Below are 21,768 nucleotides of genomic sequence, written 5' to 3'. Positions count from 1 at the left end.
GATGTTTTCGCTCAAGTGAACGATTAATATTTCTGCCTAACTGTCTATTAGCGGTTACAACTTACAAGTAGCCTCCTGGTTTTTATAAATTCTTCCATTTAAAATTATTTATATATTTTATATTTATATATTATATATATTTAAATTATTAATCAATAGTAGATACTTACACCGTACACATTAAAATATTTACAAGTTGGAAGTTTAAATTTGCAGACAAAATATTTAATAACATTTCTTTTACAACTATGAATTGAAAAGTGACTTTTATGCTACACTTAAGAATAAAAGCATTTCAAACTGTACCGTATTCTAGGTCAACAGTATGTGAATTATTTTCAGACACTCTCGAGATCATAGGAATTTCACTCTAATGACAAACCCATTTTGGTTTAAATTGGTTTGCGTTAATTAACAGAATTTATTTTAGCATATCTTTGTTATATTTATGCTGCCTAATTGGGCGCAAAAAGAAACAAGGATATTATAGTAACTAGCGAATAAAGTGTTTCATATATCGAACAAGTCAACCGGAATAAGAGTAAATAAAAATACGACTAAATAGGGATGTCGCCTTTGTCTTTAATTTTCAAATATAAATAAAGTTACTTTTTTAGATTTTTATGTACTAGCTATTTTGTGGTATTAGGCAGGCAGACTGCCAAGTGGGCCCGTAGACATTGACACCGTAAGAATATTAACCAGTCCCATGTGCCAGAACTGGCGTTCTCGCCTTCCAAACTGGAACACAACAAAATTAAGTAATGCTGTTTGGTGGTGGAATATATGAGTAATATAGTAGTAATACCCAGGCGGACTTGGGTACTTGGGACGGAATTCGCTACGGAATTCAGTGCTTGTGTATTTTTTATAAAATATCTGTAACGAATTTCATTGTAATTAATAGAAAGCATAATTAAATATATTCAATTCTCAATCATCGTGAGGAAACCTACACATATTAGATGAAATTCTTCCACATGTGGATCCACCAACTTTCTACTCGAGAGGAAGAAGTTGCAACTCAGCAGTGGGATATTCACAGGCTGTTATAAGTAATGATATTACATATGACAATGACAAAGGGGTTTAAGCAAGCCCGACTAGGTACCACGAACTCACTCAGTCATGAATCATTTATCCTACCGCTAAATAATACTACTTTGTACTGTTGTGTTCCGGTTTGAATTATGAGTAAGCCAGTGTAAAAAGGGACACAACTTCTTAGTTCCCAAAGTTGCTGCATGCTAGCTGGTGCATGGCAATGTAAAATGGTTAAAATTTCTTATAGCGTGAATGTATATGTGGGTGGTGACCATTTTCATCAGAAGGCCTATTTACAAGTCCGCTTACCTATTATCAATAAAAAAATAAGTAATGCTTAGAACATATCTCGATATATACATTTTTTGCTTAATAATAACGTATTATAATCACAAATAATTTTACACAACGTAACATTGTCATATGCTTAATGGAGTTATTTATGTTATTTTTAGATTTTGCATATTTATTATTACAATAATATATAGCAACAAAGTATATATAGTATACCCCCACGTATACATAAGCGAGAAGTGAGCGGCGGCGGAGAGGTGACGGCATAAGAGAGCGTCATGCCGTTTTCAGTCACGAGATTACATCTAACTCCCATGGCGCCTCAATAGATCAAATAGTTTCAAATTAAAAGTCAAAACTCTAATTGATAACATACTTGTATTTCTTAAATCTGCTGTAAAGATGATTTTTAGTATTATTATCGTTTTTGAATCTATGCTTTTATTAATAACGCCTTATTTTGATCGATTGTAGTTAACTGATCTGCTTTTAAAGGAGTAATTCGCATATAGAAAAAAAAATTGCAATACAATAGCCCTGTTCCGCGGATTAACGAGTTCACTGAATCGGGTTAGATGATACCAGCAGTTAGTTGCACAATAGTGGGGTACAAGTAGGTCACACCGTAATTTTAATAACAATACACTTTTATTTTAATAGAACACTTTTACGTTGCTGTGGTTTTAAATTAAAAAAAAAAAAATTTTTAAACAGTATGGTGTTTACGTCATATGTATCTTTGTCTTTAATGTCCGAGGTTAATTCGCAGTCAGAACACAATTTATGGATCGATTATGTTGAAATCGCCTATTAAAATCTAATTGTAGTTCAAATATTACTATTGTACCGAGTGACTTGCAATGTATCCCTACTAGATATTGTACTAGTTTCCTAAATAAATATTTGCTAAGTATCAGATTAACCAAAAAAAAAACGATTAAAAAATGATTCAAAGAAAATAACGTATTCGAGCTTTATTAATATTCGATATGATCTAACAAAATGTAACATTGAAATATTGTTATATTACTGTGGTCTTTTTAATTGCAGGAAAATTGTCTCTAATAGGTCGTTCACCTTGTTTGATTTTCCCGGCATCAAGAAAAATATATTTACTTATAAATATTACATTTTATATTTAGTTCAGGGAGAAGTTTCACGGCTATAAGCGTTTTCCGATATCGTTTTTATAATTTTCGTCTAATATCGTTGTAGGTTGTAGGTAGACGTGTGTAAAAATAATTTATACGAGTTCTCCGGAGCGCGTTTCTATATTAAAATCTCAATGCGCATATCATTATGTAAACCGGTGGGGTATAGTGATTGTCTTGTTACTCTAAAATAAAAATATTTTTATTATATTGTTAGTATACATTACGATTCAAGCTTCAATTATCAATAAAGAATTTGAAAAAAAAAAACAAAAATAGGAGAATTATTTTTACTGCATGTGCTTTGTGCAAGTGCTTATGGTTTGACAGCACTTTTAGCAGCGTTTCCACTGACTATCTGACATTAATATATACTATAGGCACAAAAGACATAACATCTTATATTAACACTTCCTTATGTTATAATTCACAGTCTATGTCTATGACCTGGGGGGTCACCTCCATAGAGGCCATGTCAATTAAAAAGTTTTTTAGATTAAACGAGTAAGGAATGTTAATTTTTATAACTTTTACATAGAAAGGAAGATTTACAAATAAAAACGAAGGGAATATATTTCAAGGTACGGAGATTTACTTGCACGTAACAATCGAATTTGAACATATACGAAAACATTATCATGCTTACAATATATTATAATAATTTATAAAAAGAGTACTTACGCGTTTTTTCCGGACTTCCCGTTCAAGCAGCATAAAAATAAAATATGAATCTCAATATCAAGCTACAATGATTAGGCATTACGAACACACAAATAATATAAACACAACTAAACAGTTATTGCCTAATCTAATATGACCAGTAGGTGAAACATATACGTTTAAAATCGTATCGATTTTAAACGAAGATTGTGGGTTCGCATTCAAACAAGCGTTTCTTATTATTCAATTACTCAACTTGTGCTTATAGTTAAAGTGTCTCATGTACGGTGGCGAAGGAAACCATTGTGAGAAAACCTGCATGTGTCAGTTCAAGAGGAGGCCTTTAGCTGTTACTTAATGTACAACGGCTCTTTAATTTGTACCATCTTCCTTTACATTTATTTATTTCTTAACGCCAGTGCCAAGAACGTTAAAACGTTGTCAAACTATAAATTAGGTGAAACGTGAACTCTTCATACGAATAAAAACGAGCATTCCAAATAAAAATAATACTTCTTCAAAAAAGGCAAAGCAAGGCCCTCAGAATCGTTCGAATACAATTTTTCATTAATATTACAAGATAATTTGGGTATTCGGTCATGCCGTATATGATTATTTCAGGCATTTGCGTTGCGCGTTTGCGTAATTAATGATCTATAATTAATCTATTAATGGTTGATCTTAACTGAAGCGCTTAAACGCGAAGATGTTACCTTTATTTTGACATGTATTTAATTTGGATGAATTTAATGAAATTCTGTCACAAGGTTTTATACGCGCCAACTGCTCGTAGTAGCATTTGAACAGGAGGAGGACATTTACAGACTTTATTTATAATTAGCTTTATTTATAAGGAATAAAAAAGTGAAAATATGTTAATTATGTCATAAAGCGTGATAAAGCGTGAGGAAGTAACCAATATTTACAACACACACAAACCTTTGCTTATGATATTAGTGATATAATTATTCTAGTAATTAAGCAAAAATTAATAACAATCCAATTGAAAATAATTATAATAATAATTTAATAATATAAAATAATAATAAAAAAGCTAAATTCGAAAACAAACTACTTTTATCAAATGTAATATTCAAACAAACGACCCAAAAAAAGCAAAAATATAAAACCGAAAGAAAACAGCCTGCAAACAACCGAAATAATTATATAGCAAACATTTTTACGAAGAACATCACACTTCCATAATATGATCTTTCACATCCTATTTGATTCCTATGTAGGTCAAAATTTCAAAAACGCTAGAGCAAATGTTTAATTTACTTCAAGTGCCTAAATACAAAGTTATATCAAGTTGTTCAAGTTGATAATGGTTATATCTTCGAAAATGACTCAATCCCATACAAAAGTGCATCCCCTATTTCAACCCCTTTAAGCCTTTTTTTCGCTATAAAAGGTAGGCATATATTCTCTATTAAATGTCTATTCCAAATTTCATCAAAATCGGTTCAGTGCTTTAGGCGTGAAAGCGTAACAGACATACAGAGCTACATTTACGTTTATAACATCAGTAGAGATTATATATATATATATATATATATATATATATATATATATATATATATACTATGGATACTTTATTTATTGATTATTAATTCACGTATCATAAAATATTAAACCATTATATTAGAAAATTCAATCACGTACACCGTAAAAAACATAACTTCGTTGAATATTAAATAAACTGTAAACGCAAAACGTTATATCAAAAAGCCGCGTATTGATTCGACATCAATTTTCGAAATTGTACGTCAGCCATGTTGAGGTTCAAATACCAGATGTATCATGGTATAAGCCCGCGAGGCATGTGAATATAGGGCATCGTTTTGACGGCGTCAAAATTTCAAACAGTACTAGTTCGCTTTTGATTCTCAATATTTAAGTAATTAAAATTTTGTTTGATCTTATTTCGCGTAACATGATTTTGTTATATTCGTAATTCAAATAGCACGCATTTCGATTTTACAAACTAATATAGGTATATCCCTCGAAGGTTTTTTGAAAATGTTTTCAAGATCATTTTCATTGTAAATATTTTATGCAACATGAATTGTATTACATTAAGCCTATAGTAGACTGGTGTCTACAAACATTAATAAATTTACTAACGTGAATATAGGTACAATCCTCTCATCATTTTGTATACTTATGTAGCTATACAAAAATAGCCTCTATCCTTCGTACCGCACTAATCCATACTAGATAATATTCATATTAGGATCGCTTCAAAATATATACAAAAATATAATCTTACCCAGATGTTTTAAAAAGGATGGTAAGTGCAATTTTCAAAGTAAAAAGACAATATACCAATGAAATCATAAATAACTAAAAAGTAAAGAAACTATTAATCATTATATTTATTTGTTAAAGGGTGTTTATATGTACAAAACTAATGCACGGTTCACATTAGTTTATAGAATAAAGCTGCATTACTAAGATATGTTATTATTATCGTTATTAAAAAAAAAACAATACGGGGAAATGAAAGAGTGAGCAGGCTTAAATACTTGCAAGGATAATATTGGCAAATAAGCCAAAAAGACGTATGTTTCAAATAAATATCGCGTAGTCAAATCCGTTCAAACAACAACGAGTTTTTATTTGCTTATATTTTTTTATATAACTTGCAATGTGTGTTAGTGTACCGGAATACCACTTCCTCTTAAGCCACAGAGTTGAAATCGTACATTTTGGTTGAGCACCGATGACAATGCATTTCTATGATAAGTATGACATGATTTTACTCCTAGGACTGACTTTTGATAGAAATTTCGGAAGAAATTCCGCGACAATATGTATGTATGTACAATAATGTATATTTTTACGAATTCTCACGAAAATTACCGATTTGCCCAAACCTTTTACGTTATGCCTCACAAGAGAAACATCTAAAACATACGTAATGGGTCTTAAAATATGTTTGCGTAAGTCCTCGATACCATAATGTATCTATTTTAGCAGACGTCAATAATCTCTTTTGATCTTAAAATAACGATATTTAATGATAAATGATATTATAGTAAATTTTACGTAATCTAATTATACAGAATTAAGGCCAACAAAGATATTTAATGTAGTAAAATTTATATGCACGGGCGAGATTATTACTGATTTTTCATTTATAAGTTCTTATAAATCATCTCGTTCTCGGTGTTGAAGACAATTTTAATAAAACCTGCATTATTGGACGAAAAATTGTTACATGTTTATCCTACTCCTTTAAGGATTAGTGCAATCCTTAAGGGAAGTCATTTACAGGCTATATATATATGTATATTAGGAGGAACGGAAAAAAGCTTATTAGAATCTTATAATAGCAATTAGGAGAGGTGATTGTTATTCGTCGTCCCTTTTACTTTATTAAAAATATTTCTAAGACGAAGTGAAAAAGTCGAATGTAACAAAATTAATATACTAAACCTTTATAAGGGTCGTTCTTTTCTCGAATTTAATTCAATAAAACACGGAAGATACTCTTTGTTTTATTAAAATCTTCTTAACGATAAAAATTAAGGTAAAAAAATTGAAAAAAAATATGAAAACACGTGTAACTAAGTGTCTATTTGTTATCAGTAAAACCTTATACGTCAGACACGATTACGCAAGCATTACATATTTACTTTTCACTTAAATTCGTTCCTAAAGTTTTACGCTAATTTGTTAATATTGTTAGAAATTCAGGTTAATTTACCATATAATGATTTCATATAGAATTCTACTGAAATATCAATTTATACGCTAGAATTCTCGATTAAGCTAATTGAAAGGGATTAACCAATTCAATGATATGCTATCTGGCAATTATTATAATTAAAACAATACAAGATAGGTGGTCGTTGGGTTTTAAATGCATATCTGACAAACAGATTTCTCTCTCTCTGTCATAAATTAATTAGTAATTGTGTAACTGTAAAATCGTTGTATAATTTTAATTCATTAGTACTGCATATGGAGACATAAAAGTTATTATAAATGCTTCGTTTCATTTATATTGAAAACATTAAACACTTTATATTATCAGTCTAAGCTATTACTAAGCTAATCCCCTTGTGCCCAATGCATTAAGCATAGATCTAATAATCTCACTGTTATTTTTTACGCTTTGTGACTTACTCGGTAAAACAATTTTCTGTTGAGGATAAGGTTTACAGCGAATTTAACGCTACAACAAAATGAGTTATCGCTTATGCTCAAATATCATCCGACATAAGCTTATATCCTCACGTAATATAATCACATAATAAGTACATGAACAGTCAGTGTTGCTTAAGCTACTTGAAGTCGCAATATTCGGTTCAGATCCAGTATTCTATTCATTGGATCTTCCTAGCTGCCAATTTAAAATTGCCGTGTAACATAAGTTTTAATGATAATTAACTTATCCCCTTCTCCTCAAAAGGGGAGAGGAGGCCGTAGCCCAGCTGTGGGACATTTACAAGCTGTTACTGCACATAATCCTATTTACTTAAAACAAAACCTCCTGAGAAAGAGTCGATAAAAACAAGTAGAATTTTGATATTGTTTTTAATTTAATTTTTTCGTAAGGAATAATTACTGTGTGATTTCACGAACGAGATGAAAATGCTTGCGATCTCATAAGATATACTTTTACTATCCGTATTTATAGCTGCTATTTACATTCTAATCTTAAATTTATTATTAAAAGCTCTAATAACATATTATTATCAGCTTTACATTTAAATTAATTTTTCCTAATAATAAATCACGTTTAATGTTATACTGCACTCTATTGGACGTTGTTTGGAAAACGAATGCACTGCATAGCGCCATCTAGGGAAATAGCGTAGAAGCAACTGCTAGTAGTAGCTACGGAGTACCTTAGCTACTACTTGATGGCGTGCACAGCCATTCCATCTCGATCATCCATATAAATAGATGCAGTATTAGTTAATTTGCTGAAAGCTTATGACTTCTTAAACGAAATGCTTTCTGAAAACGTATATAAAAAACTAGGAAATATAGATACCATTTAGAATACTCGAGGATACTCAAATAAATACTTGGGTACCTAAACATAATGGATTTTGTAAGATTTTTTCGTGTTAAGTGTCAAAGTGTGAAAACAAACATTTCAAACTAAGATTGTGCTTTCATCAACATTCCGGTCTATTGCAGTATCGTCAAGATTAATCTATAACTCTTAAGGTACTTATAAAAAGTTTTAGCTAACAATATCATTTACATGTTCGTCTGCATTAACATTTCTTAAAACATAAAGAACTGCTTGCCAAACATATTTTACTAAAATATTTTAACTTACTTCTGAAGTTTTGTAGTATGTCGACAGAGTGACCTAATTCGACCGAATTAAAACTACTTAAGTTTTCGGTATGAACGGAACAGCAAGGATAAACAAGGTTAAAAATAAACCAAACGTTACGAATAATGCTTACAATCTATATGCCATCGTCATGGTAACGACCAAAATCGTGAACAGTGATTTCAAATTTAACACAATATAATCTTCAGAAAAATATAAAATCGAACGCTTCTATGTTTGAATAAAGAATAAATTCTCATCGAATTCGATTTTTTTATACAATATATTGTAATTCATGTAATTTTAATTGTTAATTAATAAAAATATTCTCTAAAAACTTATATTCATTGTTCGGCTAGCGCATAAAACAATACAGTCTTTGTTATAATTTAAAATTCTTTTAAAAAAAATATTCTAAACTATTTTAATAAATGATTGTGTTTTATTTTAACTTTAATCTTTTTTTATGCTTTGCATTTTACTATGTCATTATTAAAATGTTTTTAAGACTAAAGTTCCACACTGCACTCTCCCTTTACTATTAGCTATAGGGCCTACACCTGCATAATATTATAATGCAGGTGTATGACAAACACAAGTACTCTCTAGCTCTCATAGTCTAAGTGTGCTTTAGGTGATTGCTTGGTTACAATTAAGCATTGATAATGAGAATTACTGGGATCCAATAGCTTTTATTGCCTTGCTCGGAATCTGAACTTAGAACCTCGGGATCTACAAGCCTTCAAGCTATCTACTTGACCAGCAGGTAGTTATGCAAATATAATGAGTTACATCAATACGAATTATATAAAGAGATAATAAATAGTCGAATCTCAATTATATCAATAATTTCTGACTTCACAAATCATTATGAAAACTTCATGAGGGGTAGTCGGCTTAATATAATTGTTAGTAGGTCTTAAGGTACTTGAAGGTTTAAACGGAAAATAACGTATATCACATAAGACATTACTATTTCTCATTTCTAATTAAGTCGGATCTTCATTCTAGCAACTCATTTCAATTCCATACTTCGAAGCAGCTTTTATAAACGTCCTCGGAAATTGACACGCGATACTGAATACAATAATTAAAATTAAAATTTACACGACGCAAGCTTCAAATAAGCGTATCAACAACAACGTCGATTTCCAACGTTTTGCTCTGCTGTTTTGCAGGTCTCATGCACTACATATGGACTTTTTTTAATTTTAATCCGTCTGCAAAAGCGCTATGTATTAATATTATTTATGTTATTAAATGGTAAACCTTTGCTTTACATTTTTAGTAATTAGAGAAATTATTTTATTATTTGCAACGTCCTAATTTATAAGCCTATATCCTTCCTATGGGTTCAAGCTTGCTTCAAACCAAATTTCATCAAAATCGATGTAGTGGCGAAGCCGTGACAGCTTGACAGACGGAGTTATTTTCACATTTATATTATTGGCATAGATGGAAGTTCATAAATAAATCAGATAATTAAAAAACTCCGACGCTGATTGACCGACTACCGTGAAGGTTGCCACATAAAATTATGTTTTTTTAAACTATCCACTTTACCGTAACTTATACTACAAATGTACCAACTTTTGGTAAGTACCAACTTTGTCGTTAGATACTGCATTGCGAGTATAATTAACTCACTGTGAAGAACTCGCTATAGCAGCCGCTGACCTTGCACTCTAAGATGTCATATTCCTTGATTCTTTAATTTAAGCGGCTTATTAATCTACCAACCTGAACACAATTATAAAGTAGATATTTACCTAATGTAATGCTAGCCCGAAGCTCTACCACCGACTCAACTTTTTTTTTTTATGCTTTAATACTTAAACTGGTCTTCGAGAAATCATACATTCTGATTCTTCTAGACATAAATTCCCTTATCATCATTAACTCACGAAGAATATCACCAATCTTATGCTAGTGAAATCATTGTCAATTTTTATTATTAGCAGAACTTCTTTACGTAAAGGTAGAACTTGTCTTGTCTGTATATAAATACTAATAAATGAATAGTAATGGCCATTGGTTGAGCGGTATATAAATGTATGTGCTGCAGCGCCATCTAGCAGCGAGTTACAACGAACTGGATTATATATATAAACTTTTACCATAAAGAATAAACATATGTGTAAACTTTCATGGTAATCTGTCAATTATTATTGAAGTTTTATTCACAAGAAATCGCAGTAGAGCATCGTAGTGGAATAAGGGTATAAGTCTCTTCTTAGTTTTTAATACTCAGGGCCTTTAATAGAAGGGGTTTTTCAAAGTAGCTTGAACACCAGCTTACATTGACAAGCAGGTACAATTATTTTGTTTCTAAAGTTCAGATAAAGATATGTATTTTAACATTATAATTAGTTATAATAACGATATGTCGATAATGCCTGCTTTGATATGAGCAGTTACATAATTAATTCAGAGCGGGCAAAGTTCAAGCACTAAGTCAAATATTTACACACGTACGGAGCCTGTCTTTGTATTCGATATACCTATATTATTCAGGATTAGGATCGCACAGCTGTTCTAATCTTACTAAGTAATATTATTAAAGCAAATGTTTGTATCTTATCGCAGACACGCCCAAACGGCTGGCTAAAATTCATAACATAGCCTTACAATGTATAGTTTTTATTAATTTAAAATTTAATAAAGAACGAAGAGGTTAACATAACATAGATAATACCTATATAATATATTTAAAGTTTTTTGTATTAATTGCTTGATATTATTTTTATCTATCCGTTTCGAAATCAATTTTGATATCAAATAAATATCAAGCATATAAATATTCTCATAACCCTATTTTTTAAAGCTTAGAATAAAATATTAGAAATAGAATAATAAAATACCCTCCGTATTTTATCTTTAAATTTTAATGAAACCAAACGGTAAGTGCACCCTTCGGAATAAAATAGAATTTACGAGTACCTAATCGGTTCATAAATAATGGAATTCTGAGTTAACAAAGAATACAACCGAATTCAGAACTCTGAAGATAAAAAAAATCAAAAATCGTACTACTGAACTAGTCTTATCTCCTTTTGAAGAGAAAGCTTAGAGTTTATTCCAGCACGCTGTTCCAATTTGATAATTACACATGCAGGTTTCCTATCGCTGTCTTACCTCACTATCGTCAACGAGATATAAATACAAATCAACATGAAATCCATGAACTGGGTTTGTATCCGTAGTCTTCGGTTAGATTCACGTGTGCCAACCATCTCGTCTCTAATTAATCCTATAAATTAATAAAAATTTTATTAGACGTCCAAGTAATATGTTTATTGATAAAATAATTTTATGATGTTATAGTTTTAAATCACATGTATATTATATTATATGTTTATTTTATTTGTTCATTATGGTCAGTTTAGTTTAATTTGCAAAGCTTTTTGTAATGTTATTGAACTTTCGAATAGATATTATTTTATTATAATTGTCACTTATTAAGTTACACATATTAAGCTTTATATAACCAATGTGGTTAGAGTGCTAGCTAATGCAATTAATTAACTTACCTTAGAATATAATCGTTGTACAAAAGGTAATATATTTTTGATAAACAAATTATTAATTTCAATTGAAAAATGTAATTCAAACATGTTTGTTAGCTCTTTTAGTTTAATAGTTGCTTCTATCAGATAATACAAAGCATACGAATAATTTAATTTGCATAAATACATTATATTCTAAACAATCATGACATCGGGGCTAATCTGTAAGAACAAACTTGAAACTCACCGAAGAAAACGGTCACGAAATGTCAGAAAGTGATATGCAATACTAAACCTTAATGATGATAATATTTCAAGAATAAAATGTCAAAATAGTATGTCACCATAAGTCGGTTGTCGATATTTCACGAGTGAGTAATGAAGTAAGTACTTACAGATATCACTGCAAGACAATCAATAAATTCACTACGTCTAATATTTCTACGTAACATATGTGAAATAATAAAAAGAAAATAAATTAAAAACAATTATCATACGTATATAATGACCAGACCTTTTACCATTAATATTTATCAATATAATGACTTTGTTATGTTACCTGTATGAACAGTTACGTTTTTTCAAGATGTGAAAAAAGGCTGTATGTATAAAAAAAACTAGTTGGTAGGGCTTTGTGCATGCTCGTCTGGGTATGTATCACCCACTCAACTGTAAATCTACCACCAAACAGCCATACTTAGTATTGTTGCGTTCCGAATTGAAGAATGAATGAGCCAGAGTAACTACAGACACAAGGGACATAACATCTTCGTTTCAAAGGTTGATGGAGCATTGGAGATTTAAAGAATCGTTAATACTTCTTACATCGCCAATGTTTTTGGGCAGTGGTTACGACTTAACATCTGGTGGCCCATGTGCCCGTATATTATATAATTTACAGGACAACATGAAAACTATTTCCTTATATTAGTTTATTAGTATTATATTAATATTTCGTGTTCACCTGTTTTCATAGTAGCTATGATGCATATATATGAATATGATAAAGGCGATTCATTTGTTCGTTTGATTAACTCCAATACATATACAAAAAAAATACAAAGAAGATTAAAAAAGCGATAGACCATTTATTGAAAACATTTAGAAAGGATAGACTATACTTGTAATATAATAAAATTGGCTACGACGGAAAAACGGTGGCGAATATAGCAATTTAAAGATTGCAAATAAATTACATAATCGAATAGGTCACTTTTAAATTTGAAAATCATAAACTTGATATTTCATTTTCTTTGACTTAAATGTTTATTAGATTAAAATCAATCAGCCAATTGCACATAAATATATGTGCTAGGAAACGGAAATAAGGCCACTAATTAATACAAAGAGATTTAAAAAGTTAATGCTTCAAATATTAACTTTAACAGAGACTTAACAATCATAACATTCTAAAACTGACAGTCTGTCTGACAATCTAATGTCTGGTCATTAGGTTTATCCGCGCCTTTCCAGTACTGCTTCTTCAATCGTATATCCAACAAATAAAAGCTTGTTAAAATACTAGCAATCAAATCATATACATAATGCTCAAAAGAAATGAAATGACGTTCGTTTCAATTGCGCAATAAACTATTAGGTAGGAGTGTTTTATATATATATATATATATTTATTATTTATATATATATATATATATATATATATATTTATTATTTATATATTTATATATATATATATATATATATATATATATATATATATATTTAAAACATTAAATCATATATGTTAAGTTGCATTGAAATAAATTTTCACCGTTTTCATCTAAATATGTCCATTATTTATTAAATCACAAGCAAGAAGGCTACAATTTAACTACACAAGGGATACTACTACATCAAGTCACTTAAAAGCTTTAGAATTAGTTCTAACATCAAGATACATTATATTCTTATGCGTATTCAAAGTATAGAGTATTGATACAATACATAAAAGATAGACACACACACATAAACACAGATTTTGTTAACAATTCAATATAAAGCAGAGTGATATCGCAATAGGCAACATATAGTAAGCTACATACATACAAACATCACTAATTCATCACACATTGATCGACGAAATCACCAAATGTCATTAAATCATGATTCAATTTTGCGAATTTACAATTGTTACTTATGTCGTTTAGAAATAAGATCCTTTTTTTCAATTAATATATTTTCGAGTTAATAGCAATTTGCGAAGGTTTTATTTAGTTTTAATATTGTTAAATTCTTGAATTTTGAGCTTTGCTTACATTAAATGTATTTTTTCAGTTGAGACGATTTAAAAATTAAGGTTGTATTCATATGAATATATTAATATGCTTTTGTTTTATACTATACTATAACATAGAATTTTATTTATCTTCATCTAATCAAATTTCGCGAGAAATATTTATTATGTATATTTGAGAAGTAATTGCGATTTTTAAAACTGTATATATTCTTGACATAAGCGAAATCAATTGTGAGCATTAGGCATATCAAATTCTTATATATGTGTTAATTATGTAACATTTGATGATTTGAAAAAAAGAAAAAGAAATTAGTGAAGACATTACATAGAGCAACTATTAAGAGTGCAAAACTCTCGCTTTCCTAATTGCGATGCTTTTACAGCGAACAAGTGCAATCCATATGATATTGGATGCATTTTATATTGTAGAACGTCGATTAGTGTTAATATACGTTTTATTTTAATGTTAGTACTACTCGGTGTTCGTTCCCGCTGCTAGTCACTGACGAGCCCTCGCCACCTGAAAATATTGATAAAAAAACAAATATTAGTAATAGAAATTGATTTCCTTAATAAATTGTTTTATTTATTCAAAAAAAAAATATATTAAAATTTCTTCATGAATCTACTTACATGGGTTTAATGATGGGATGATCTCGTTCTACCTGAAACGATTGGAAGTACTTATTTAATTTATATATTATTAATTTTATAAAATTATAATAACATAATATTTTTATTTCGTTTTAAAAAGAAATGCTTTAGCAAGAACAATTAAAATAAATGTAAATAAGCCATTCAATGAAACATGGTCATGGCTGACTAAACACAGACACTACCGATAACCACAAACTGACAGTTATTAAATAAGTACTGAATTATTGTTTAAATTAAACTAAACTAAAGCCGAGATGGCCCAGCGGTAAGAACGCGTGAAATGTTAACCGATGATCGTAGGTTCAAACCCAAATTAAGCACATAAAAATTCAGTTTCATGTGCTTAATTTGTGATTATAATTCATCTCGTGCTTGAGGATGAAGGAAAACATCGTGAGGAAACCTGCATGTGTCTAATTTTACTGAAATTCCACCAACCAGCATTGAAGCAGCGTTATGGAATAAGTTCCAAACCTTCTCTTCAAAAAGGAGAGGAGAGGAGGCCATAACCCAGCAGTGGGACATTCTCAGGCTATAACTAATGTTAAACTATTTTATTTACAATAACTATGATCACTTGAGTTCCTATTACTTAAAATGGTGGCTCATAAAATTGGAAATTATAGCTTAGATATTTCTATAACCGGATAATGTTACGTTAGTATTCACTAAATTCAAGCTCTAAGCTTAAAACTAGTTTCGGATGCATTTGATATTGATGGATTCTAAGCAGAAACAAAATGCGCGACAGCCGAAATAATGTAATGATTGATTTTACTTGTTGCTGCTTGCTACTAGTACAACATACTTGTTTTACTTATCATTTCTACAATAAATTGCGTTTGTTTGTAGTTGAAAATGATTTTAGAGAGTAGATTATTTTTTAATATTCACCTATTTAATATGATGCTGGGATGTCTGTATTGATTTTCTGCATTTCCATTCTTGTGAAAATTTTACTAGACACACCCAAATATATTCTGCAAATTTTCAATTGGATACACGTTGCTTTTATGATTATAAGAAGAAAATTATTATAGAACACATCTATATATTTTACTAATCGGTATGCTATTAGCACAACACAAGCACTTGAAAAAAATAAAACAATATAAGTCGTTTAAAAGCTACACATAACATTTTCCAATGATTGCACTGTTACAACATATGGTCCTTTCACAAAACAGTCGTAAAAATCCCGCTTCACTTAAGATTATAAATATTTTATGACGTTAACGCTATCATCAAGCACCTCCGGGAAGATTTTATTTTTAGCTCAATTTCAAGGATACTCTGTATTGATTGGCGCAAGTCCTTTGGAAACCTGAATGCAGCGCCGAGAGTTGCTGTATTCGTAAACTACTGGACACGCTTACTGCCACCTAGCAGGCTTCGCGGGCGTCACTCGAATGCAACTTGCACCCTTGCACTGAAACGAACCCTTTTCAGATCTAGTTTCCGCTTAAAAGCCGAAGCGTGGCGCTGCTGAGCTCATTCAGAGAAATATGTACAAACTAACTATAACTATACTTGTATTGATATGTACACTAACACACGTATAATAACTATAAATCATAATAAAAAATTGTATTTTCTTACGCTAGGTTAGAAAATATAGGTTTATTTTATTTTATCAATAAGGGGGTGAAACTATGGTTAGATCACGTAACGGGGCTTAAGGGCTTAATACGGGATCAGAGATTTACCTTACCCTGGTATAAAAGTAAATAGATCCGTAGGTTTCCGCGAAACTCGGTGGAAATTAATATATTTTTATCTTAGTATTGGCAGCCACTAAAATTATTACTATCTCCTAATACTTTTCCATAATATCTTCATAATTAAAAAAAAAATGTTCGTAATCCATGACACAATATCAATCGACCAAATTTAATAGGGGCTTAATTTACCAATTTTAGAGAGTATTACTATTTTTCTTATTTGTTCCATTCGTATGAACAATCAATTTTAAATAATTCTTTTAATTATAATTTTTTATTGCGATAATATGGCATAAACAAGCAAGTCCAATACAACTGGTTATATTTATTTGATATTATTTAATTATTGATATCGTGAATAGTCCACAACATGAAATCCATTAGCAAACTGACGTCAACTTTATCAGTTTACGAATCAGTGACCTGCCTTTGTATAACTGGTGAACAGGTACGCGCGACTATGTTCACACCCGATGCGGTCTAAGATACAGCATTGTTACTTAAAATATTCGGTTGCCTATTCAGCTTGCCTCTAAGATACACAAATTACAATGATCGAAAACACAAATACATGTTGAATATTCCAAATTGAAAATGTTTTTATTACTAAAGCTTTTGTGCTTAAATAAATACGTGCATGTACAATATAAAAATTAAAATTTGTGTTTATATAGCATTGCTGATATTTAAATATTTACATTTCCTATGAAAAGATTAGGTGATTTTATTGGAATACCTACGTGGAAGATTAAACTTAACAATGCACAGCTGCAAGTACGATGTGATAAAAAATTATAATTACCCAATATTTGTTAATTAAAACTTATATTGATGAAACTCAACATTTTGATTCAATTAATTTTAAAAAGTTAATATTTATTCTCGACCGTATAAATTTATTTGTGCATTGCATTGCGTCATATCAGGAAATTTCACACCAAATCAAACTACAATACAAATCATGACAAAGGAATCGTCGATCAAAGTGGACAATCCTTAGTGAATCTCTACATTATAAAAATAAGATAGCATTGAAGAGAGCGTTCGTTTTAAATCGGGGTTGATACCACGTAATACCACTCAAAGATCTAGTTATATATCTACACAATACACGAACTCTTTTTGTGAGCCAATACGTTTTAAATTTTATATTTTCCACGTGATTAAAAAAAAACATTGTTTGTTTGATTTCCGATGAGGTAAGTTATTTTTTATAGAAACTACTAACAACGTCTTAGTTTTCATAAACATTTTATGATATTTTATCGTTTCAATCATCTGTTCTAAATAATTATTAGTATTACACACAAGAACGCCGAAATTTGGATTGCCTTTGGGCCTGTCCATAACTCAAATCTGTATATAACATGTGGTCAGTTAACTAAAGCACAATTTGGACTGGCTTCATATTCGAACTACATCAATTAACAAATCAGAGTTAAAATACAATAATCACAGACATATTAACTTGCTTGATATAATAACGTATACTAACTTGGCTGTTACAAGATATAATAATTGATTTGTAATCCGACACTATCTGACTCGGTGTCAATAAGGCTTACAGGCTTTGTTCAAATTCAACTCTATCAGAATCTTGGTGACATCTAATACCGTTGTTGTTATAATGATACAGAGGATCATATTTAGCCGAAATGACATATTAATATTTTTATTTTATTACTACCTACCCTTCCCAACTTCGTTAAGGCAAAAATTGAAACGAGATATTTTTTTAAGCATAATAAAAAAATGCAATAAGTCGATATCAAGCGATGTTTGATTTATCCGCCCGTATTGTGCTAATATAACATTTCGAGTACAAGCACTGCACACCCCTCGGCTTTTTTCATTCGTTTATAGAAATATCTGTTAATTAATTATTCGTCCAAAGTGGGGTGAATTAATAAACAGAATTTTCATAAAACTCTCTGCATGCTGTCTCTGATTGATCATCATTTTTATTCAGCCAATCGTGATCCATTGATGGATATCTCTCTTAAGGTGCTATAAAGCTCCTGGTAGCAGACTACCAGATTGCAACTCAAAAACAGATTTTTGAGTTCCAATCGGGTCCTTCTTTAGATTATTATTAGTCAGACCCTTCAGCCAATTTATTAAATTGTCTAGAGAGTTTCGTAAGCGTCTTCTCCAACGGCCATCGGTTGTTTGACATTAGTAACCAGCCCACATTCACTTCAATCTGCTAATAATGCAAGCAAAGTAAGTGTTGGTACGGTTAGTTTAAAAATTCGTTTGAAGATTCATAGGTCCAGAAACTGAATCCAATTCGAGAAACATACATATTAATCAAAACTAGGATTTTTTTTTATGAATTCAAATACAGCCAACAAACAAAAATTATCTACTTATAATATTATAATAATTACGTTCTTATAACACAAAATACTCGACATTTCAGCAACATCTCGACTAAATATAATAAATAAGGAAAAAATACATCGAAAAAATTACGAAACATAATTTTCTTTGAAAAGCCATAATTCTCTTTACAAGTTAATTTGGCTTAACGATCTATTCACAATATTAATAAAACAATTTTGTATACAAACAGTAAGCTTAAAAATCTTTGAAGTTCATTCATGGGTTAACTAGACAAAGGGAAAAAATCGATAGAGGGGTGAGATCACGTTACCCTTGTTCGTGTTCATAACTAAGTGGCTCTTCACTAGCGATGTCCGAAAAATATTAACAAAAAATATCAAAAGGCTTCTTACTATACGACGCATTGATTTTAAGCTGTCTTTTAATTTAAAACAACCAGAGTTTTCATTTGTCTGTTTAGCTTTCTCTGTGCTAATCTTCGAAACAAATAAAAAAAAATAGAGTATTTCAGGATATCGTTCAAGTCTCATTTTACCAAAATCGAATTTAACTATGTATTAGATTCTCTTACTTAACATTAAAGTTAGCTTACATATTAGCTTACTGCTATTTTAGGCATATTAGTAAATAATTATAAGCATCATTATTAATTTTCAGGATTTTTCTCTCGGGATAAGATAAAACGCATTGTTACGCTTCGGTTAATATTGTCGGTTAGAATGTTTTATCTATTTATGTATAACGCAGGGCTTACCTACCCAGCCACGGGACGTAAACATAAGAACTAATAAGTGATTAAGTTAAAAATAAACCTCTTTAAAACACATTTTTATTTAATTAATAAACTAAATTGAATGTAATTTGAAATACATAAATGTATTGCAATCAGCGTATTTTGTGTATAATGAATATAGCCATCACATGCAAGGTTATTCGGCTCAACGGCTTAGGCGGAAATTGTTCAAAGATCAAATGCAAGATTTGTTCAATGCACACTAACATGTAAAGTGAATTAAAAACAAGTGATTGATCGAAAGAAATACAAGACAGATACTCTATAACCTACATAAACTAACAAAGCTTTCGAAAACAAAGTCTGACTAAACTACGTCCATTAATATAACAAAGATAAAAAGGCGTATTAATTGAAAGTTATTTTCAATCGAATTGACGAAAAACCATAAATAAATATTTATATGTTATATTATATGTTATATGCATTCTCCTCGCAAAATCCCCGTCTTATCGTCAAAACTTCCGTATCAATTTGAAATCCGATATAGAGCGCAAACCTTGTTTTCTTTTTCACGGTTTAAATGTTCGATATTTTCTATTCTTATAAGTTATTCAAAATATTTATGTGAACATACGCCATGAATCCTATATCGTCGGCTTATCGTATTATTAAGACTCCAAGAAAATCCATAAGGGTATTACCATATTATGAACACTTTTACAATTCACCTCGACGACTTTGTCAATACAGTGATGTAATGTAATTGTATATTTCTCTTTTCACAGCTTCTTTATCCAAACAATTGAATATATTAAATAATTACATATCTCCTAGTACGTTGTTTATGTGAAAAGGCATATAACATTTATAAAATTGAAATAAAGTATACAACAGTGTTTTTATTAATTAATATACTTTAAATTAACGAGATCAGCCGAGTGTTTGTGGTATGATTAATACAATGAAAACGTTCGGTGTTTTTATAAAAAGATAAAACTTTTTCGTTCGAAATGGATAGTTTGTGAAACTCCATGTGGACGTTGCTACGAAAATGTTAAGTCGGTGGAAAAGCAAAGATAAGTCGGAGAAGTCCGGCAAGTCTTCGAGTACGAGCGGAAAGAAAAAACGGAAAGGGCGCGACAATGGTGAGTAAAATTAACGAATATTTTTAGATACGCAATCTGCTATAACGTAATCGTCATTGGGTAATGAATGCCTTACAAACGACCTATAATACTAATACTTTTCTCCATACTTACTTTTTCTTTTTATGTCATCAATGACTTGTAATTCGAAAGAAGACAACGCATTATACATCTGTACTATCGTTATATACCGGATAATACCAAACAAAATAAATTTGTTTAGAATTTGTGTAACAATTGTGTAATATAAATAATACATTTATTTTTATATTTAAACCAAGCATAAAAGTACTTTTCGATATTCTCTACCCAAAAATCTGTTTAGAGGTACCACTCAGTTGCGTTTCAACCCTTTTTTATAAGGGGACGCGAAAAACAAATTAATAGAGACTATGTTTGTCAGAGCGTAGTAGTAGTTGTAGTAGCGTTTCACAAACGATTGTTTTTTTCTTTTATAATATCTATCTTTATATTTAAAGAAAAACTATCAAACTCCATAAACATCATATACGTGTAGATAATAAGATCATTTTCGACAATGTAATCTTTGTAAGATTTAGGTAGTTATCAAAATAAATATTAATGTCCTTACTTACAAACGTTGCTTAGTGATATTTTCGTTAAGCACTGATTTCTCTTTCTGTCATTATTGATTTGATAATTGAATGCAAGTATTGCTTAACTAATCACCGTTCCCTTCACGGGGGGGTAGAGCTTTGTGCAAGCCCCTCTGGGTAGGTAACCCAGAGGTACCATCCACTATTCTACTGCCAAATCACATATTCTACTGCCAAACAGCAATACTTTATTATTGTTTTGTACCGGTTTCGAGGGAGTGTGAGCCAGTTAAACTATTTGAACCTGACCAGGAACATCATATCTTCTTCCTAACGTCGATGCTAGGAACGGCTAATATTTCTCTCAGCGCCAATATCTATGATGACTACTAACCTATTTTATAAAAAAAAAA

General features: G+C 30.4%; 1 protein-coding gene across 12 annotated transcripts in view; it reads left to right on the top strand.

The window, feature by feature from the left end:
• The window catches only part of LOC126780316 (coiled-coil domain-containing protein AGAP005037), a 209,533-nt gene that overhangs the window by 86,463 nt on the left and 101,302 nt on the right, over positions 1-21,768 (top strand). Inside the window, exon 1 of one of the 12 annotated variants that reach the window (XM_050504692.1) lies at positions 20,550-20,798. The exons of the other annotated variants lie outside the window; for them this stretch is intronic. Within the exon in view, the coding sequence (XP_050360649.1) occupies positions 20,705-20,798 (94 nt within the window). The 5' untranslated portion in view covers positions 20,550-20,704. Of the gene's footprint in view, positions 1-20,549; positions 20,799-21,768 lie in introns of those variants that run through there. 12 annotated transcript variants of the gene reach the window in all.

This window comes from Nymphalis io, chromosome Z, assembly GCF_905147045.1.
Source record: "Nymphalis io chromosome Z, ilAglIoxx1.1, whole genome shotgun sequence".
Taxonomy (NCBI): Eukaryota; Metazoa; Arthropoda; class Insecta; order Lepidoptera; family Nymphalidae; genus Nymphalis; species Nymphalis io.
Note: the sequence above shows the minus strand (reverse complement) of the source record. Positions and strands in the feature narration are given on the sequence as shown.